Source organism: Myotis davidii, unplaced genomic scaffold (genome assembly GCF_000327345.1).
Source record: "Myotis davidii unplaced genomic scaffold, ASM32734v1 scaffold1439, whole genome shotgun sequence".
Classification (NCBI taxonomy): domain Eukaryota; kingdom Metazoa; phylum Chordata; class Mammalia; order Chiroptera; family Vespertilionidae; genus Myotis; species Myotis davidii.
The window spans coordinates 391,265-396,319 of record NW_006292342.1 but is presented as its reverse complement, the minus strand read 5'-3'; the positions used below and the strand labels follow the sequence as shown (position 1 = coordinate 396,319).

Sequence of the window (5,055 nt, the reverse complement as noted above, 5' to 3'; positions counted from 1 at the left end):
CTTGGAAGGTCCAGGGTTCCCACCCCAGTGTCCAGCACGGAGAACCTCTTCACGAATACATGAAGGGCTCAGACTGTGCATGTGCAAACTCCAGGCTGCTTTGAGCCATTTAGTCAACATTTTTTGAGCAACGACTGTGTGCTAGGCCCCAATGGAGACACTGAATAGAACAAAGATCCCTGCTCTAGTGCGGCCAGTATTCTAGAGTGTCAGTAAATACTTAATTACATGACTAATAGAATGTCAAGTGCTACAGAGAAATAAAAGTATAGCCGAAACTGGTTTGGCTCAGTGGATAGAGCGTCGGCCTGCGGACTGAAGGGTCCCAGGTCCGATTCCGGTCAGGGGCATGTGCCTGGGTTGCGGGCGCTTCCCCGGTGGGGGATGTGCAGGAGGCAGCTGATCGATGTTTCTCTCTCATCGATGTTTCTAACTCTCTGTCTCTCTCCCTTCCTCTCTGTAAAAAATCAATAAAATATATTTAAAAAAGAAAAAGAAAAAGTATAGAAGGAGATAAGGAGTTGAGGGGGGTGGGGGGCTATCTTAGCCCTGGTTCTCCGGAAGGCCTTTCTGGGGAGGTGACATTTGCATAGAGACCTTGGAATCAGGAACTAGCTATGGGATTATTTGGGGTGCGGACTCTCCGAGCAGATAGAATGGCAAGAGCAAAGGCCCTGTGGCAGGCAGAACTTTGTGGGGTTCAAGAAAGGTAGGTGGATGAAGAGAAGTGACGGAGGGAGGGAGGTCGGACAGCAGGAGCTGCACCACCTTGTGCCTTGTTGCCTTCTGTACTGGGCACCCTGCACTGGCTTGGCCTCTAGCGCCCCTGTTTCCTGCTCTCACCTTTGTGCATGAGATGTTTGCATGGGCAGCTGATGAAGCTGGAGCTGTCCAGACCTGCTTCCTTCTCTGCAGAAGGGGGTTTCACTTTATCTGTAATGTTTAAATTCAAGAATACCTGCTATACTTCAGGTATCAAAAAAAGATTTAAGGGGGTAGGTGGGTGGGTGAGAAGAGATCAACCAAAGAACTTGCATGCATATATGCATAACCCATGATACAGACAATGGTTGGGTGACTCCCAGCTGTTCTCTCCTTATTTTGTGGGGAGTGAGGGGCACAGTGGTGTGCTGTGGGGTTGTAGCTGATACCCTGTGTGTCTATACTGAACCATGATGGGCCAAATCCAAGGGCAGGTTGGGGGTAAACTGAGGCACTGAATGAAGGCAGCATTGAGAGTGGGGCAGGGACATCCTGGGGGCTGACACCATAGCTCCAGCCACTGCCTTCCTTTACTATCCAGACGAGGCCTCAAGGCAGGGTCCCCACACCCAGACCTCTGAGAGGGCAGCTCCATCCGTCATGGGAAGGCAGCCTCAGCTCCGTCCAGAACCAGGCCTGGGAAGCCCCTAGCTCCCGCCCCCAAGAGTTAGCTCAATTGGAGGGCAGTTCTAGGCCAAGGAATAAGCAGCAGGGAGAGGGAAGGAGTGTGGTCCCCAGCCTGGCTCAGGGGTCCAGTGAGAACAGGAAATGGGCAATGGAGAGAAGTTCCAGGTCACACCATGCAAAGATGTCTTGAACTGCACCAATACATAGTAGGCCCTCAAAATCAAAACAGCTTTATGAATGAATAACCTATGGGGTGCTTCCACATCACGGAGACCACCCACACAGACCCAGAGTCCTTTATAAAAACTTTATTGGGAGGGTTAGAAAATGGGGGTGACATCCTGGAGTTGAATACATAAATAAATGAATAAATAGAACAATAAATAAGCCCCCGTATGCGTCTGGGGGGCATCCCCCGGCCTGCGGGGAGAGGGTAGTGGGCTCACGCTGATGTCAGCTGGATGGAGAAGACCTCGCCCCCCGCAGGCGTCTCTGCGGTACCATCAGGTTCTGTTCCACCTTGGGCGCTGTCATTTCCACCTGTGCCACCACCCGCACCGTTGAGACAGACAGCCTCGCCCGAGCTCTCGGCCTCCTGCACGTTATACTCGCCCTTCTTGCAGGCGGTGGACTGCACGTAGAAGGCCAGGCCAGCCCCTGCGGCCAGCAGCGCTGCGCCCCCCACCGCACCGCCCACGGCGACCCACAGCCACGGACCTGCGGGGTGGAGCCCCTCAAAGAGGGTGGACGAGCTTGGGATTCCCCCCACCCTGGCGAGATGCCAAGCCTGAGCCATCCCCAGTGCTGGTGCGACCCATGACCCATGTCACATGCCACCAGCACATGGGGTTATAAGCCTCTGGCTGAGCAGAGATCCCCAGAAATCAACTCCCCTCACCCCCAAAACGATGAGGGTGGGGTGGGGGGAACCGTGTCACTCCTCTGTCTCAGAAAGAACCAAGTCTCAGAGTGACACGAGGTGGGGGAAGGGATCTGGTGATGGTGCCCACTCCCATCCTCTGCCCTTGGCCCCTCTCCAAATCCTCTTCTGTACAGCCACACAGTGGAGGGTGCATTGGACCAAGTCTCCACCAGGCAGAAAACCTCCCCCCAGTTACTAAGCCCCTCCCCCCAGCAGTCACAGCCCTGGAGGGCTCCTCCCGTGAAGTTCATTCAGCTCCCTCTCCCTCCACCTCACACCCCAACCAGCCTTAGAGCCGCACGCGAAAGGTTGCCCTTGACTTCTACCCTGACCTCCGTCAGTCTCATCCGTGGGGATTGAGAGGGAGGTCAGGTGTCCCAAGGCTCAGGCCACGCCCCCGCAGGTGCCACTTACCAGTTACACGCACGGTGATGCGCAGCGCGTGGCGCCCATGCGCGTTGGTGGCCGCGCACTCGTACTCTCCTCCATGGCTACCCAGGGCGCCGGCCACGCTCAGTGTGCTGTTGTTGCCGGACAGGCCGATGTTGAGCGCCCCTGGGGGGGCGCGCCAGCTTATCTGGGCGGGGGGCCAGGCCTCCGCGCGGCAGGTCAACGTGAAGTTCCCACCCGGCCGCACGCCTCCTGGAGGCGAGGCGGCCAGCTCGGCCACCACCGGTCGGTCTGCAGGGGACAGGAGGTTGGACTGGGGCTCAGCGCCAGCCCTGAGGATGACCAAGTTCCCTGCTTCACCCACCACAGTCTGACACCACCCCTGCTGGGATGCACAGGTGCGGATCCTGCCTCCTATCAGAGCCCTTCCCCCTACAGCAGCGGTTCTCAACCTGTGGGTCGCGACCCCTTTGGCGGTCGAACGACCCTTTCACAGGGGCCGCCTAAGACCATCGGGCATATCAGATATTTACATTACGATTCATAACAGTAGCAACATTACAGTTATGAAGTAGCAACGAAAATAATTTTATGGTTGGGTCGCAACATGAGGAACTGTATTTAAAGGGCCAGAAGGTTGAGAACCACTGCCCTACAGTCTGGCTGTAGTCGGTACTGCTTCACTGAATGGAAGGAGGTAGGGACCCAGGACTTGAGGGGGACCAGGCTCCTGTTCCCTAGAGTTTTCATTGCTCTCAGCTCTGGGTCCCTTTCCTTGTCCCCGAGAGTGGGACTGGGGGGAGGTGCCCTCGAACTCCCTGCGCAAGTCCCTGTCTGGGAACTGAGGGCCCTCTCTCTGCGCTGCCCCCACTCACATTCCACGCCCACAGTGACGATCCGGGTGTCAGTGCCGTGCGCATTGGTGGCTAAGCAGAGGTAGGTGCCCGCATCCTGTCGGGACACGTGTATCCGCTGAGGCCAGGGGCCACCCTCCCGGGAGCAGCTCACTTGTGGGGAGGGGCGGCCCAGGGCAGCGCAGGCCGGCCCGACAGCCTTGGCCCCTTCCAGCCACGTCTGGTGGCTCGGGCAGGTGGACTCATCCATTTTCGGAGGCGCTGCAAAGCAGCCACGGGGGCGTCAGGGAGGGACCACATCGGGGCACACCCTCCTCCCACCCGCCTGGGCCCCGCTCACACTCCACGCTCACGGCCACCATCTTGACCATGGAGCCGTGCTGGTTGGTGGCATTGCAGGTGTAGATACCAGAGGCAGGTTCACTAGGGATGCTGGGAGCTCTGGGACTCAGGTCTGGGGGTGCCAGGGGCAGCAGCACCCTCTCAGTGGTGCCCGTGGAGCCAACGCATTCCACCCGTGGCTGCGGCTTCCCATCAACCTCACAAGAAAACAGCCGTCCAGACCCTTCCACCCACGTCCAATTGCTGGGGCAGCTCAGCTCCTCAAAACTGGGGCCATCTGGGGAGCAGAGAGTCACGCAAGGACTGAAAGTCAGACCCGAGTTGCCCAAACAGACCCTCCCTTGCCCCTGGGCTGCCCCGCTCACATTCCACCGTGATGGCCACAGTTTTGGCCGCAGAGCCTCGAGAATTGGTGGCTTCACACCGGTAGGTGCCTGCGTGCTCCCGGGCCACGTGCAGCAAGCCCTCGATGACCTCCGCTGCCCCAGAGCGCACACAGCTCACGGTGGGTGGCGGCACCCCATGTGCCACACAGCTCAGCGAGGCCTCGGTTCCTTCCAGCCACGTAATACGCTCTGGGCAGCTCACACTGTCCAGCGCTGGCGCGTCTGGAGGGGGGAGTGTTGTTGGGTTTGGGCATCGTCCGAACGTCCCTAGACCCTCTTTTCTGTTCCACGGCCACCACGTAGGGTTGGGCAGGCTATGCCCTCCCTGCACAGGGACGCTGCACCAAAGGGGTTTCACGCCAGTCAAGCCACGCATTGTTTTGGGGCTTCATGAGCTATGAAGGGGCACCTTTTACTGATTCCTGCAAAGCGCCCACAGGACCCTGCTCCAGCCTTCAGCCTGAAAATAGTTAGATGGCTAGGATCTCACACACACACTTTTCCGAGACTCCGCTCAAATGCTACGCCCACACACTCCTATGGACACCCAACCCTTTCTCATCCAAGGTCTTCCCCTAATCCCAACCACCAGCCTAGTCCCTTCCCCAGAATCCTACCCAGAGGCATCCCTGAGACCTGGCTCCTGCTCGTCCCTGCAAGCTGGCCATCCCTAGACCCTGAGCATCAGAGAGATGCACCCTGGGCGCCCCCACTCACACTCCACTGTGAGCGTCACGTCCTTGACCGCCTCGCCCTGGACATTGGCCGCGGT

At 58.2% G+C, this 5,055-nt stretch overlaps 1 protein-coding gene across 1 annotated transcript in view; it reads right to left on the bottom strand.

Annotated features, from left to right (window-relative positions):
• Positions 1-1,677: 1,677 nt before the first annotated feature.
• Positions 1,678-5,055, bottom strand: part of ICAM5 (intercellular adhesion molecule 5) — a 6,654-nt gene continuing 3,276 nt past the window's right edge. Inside the window, 6 exon segments of the mRNA XM_006765821.2 lie at positions 1,678-2,106; positions 2,726-2,992; positions 3,577-3,816; positions 3,896-4,174; positions 4,263-4,505; positions 5,001-5,055. Coding sequence (XP_006765884.1) covers positions 1,832-2,106; positions 2,726-2,992; positions 3,577-3,816; positions 3,896-4,174; positions 4,263-4,505; positions 5,001-5,055 — 1,359 coding nt within the window. The 3' untranslated portion in view covers positions 1,678-1,831.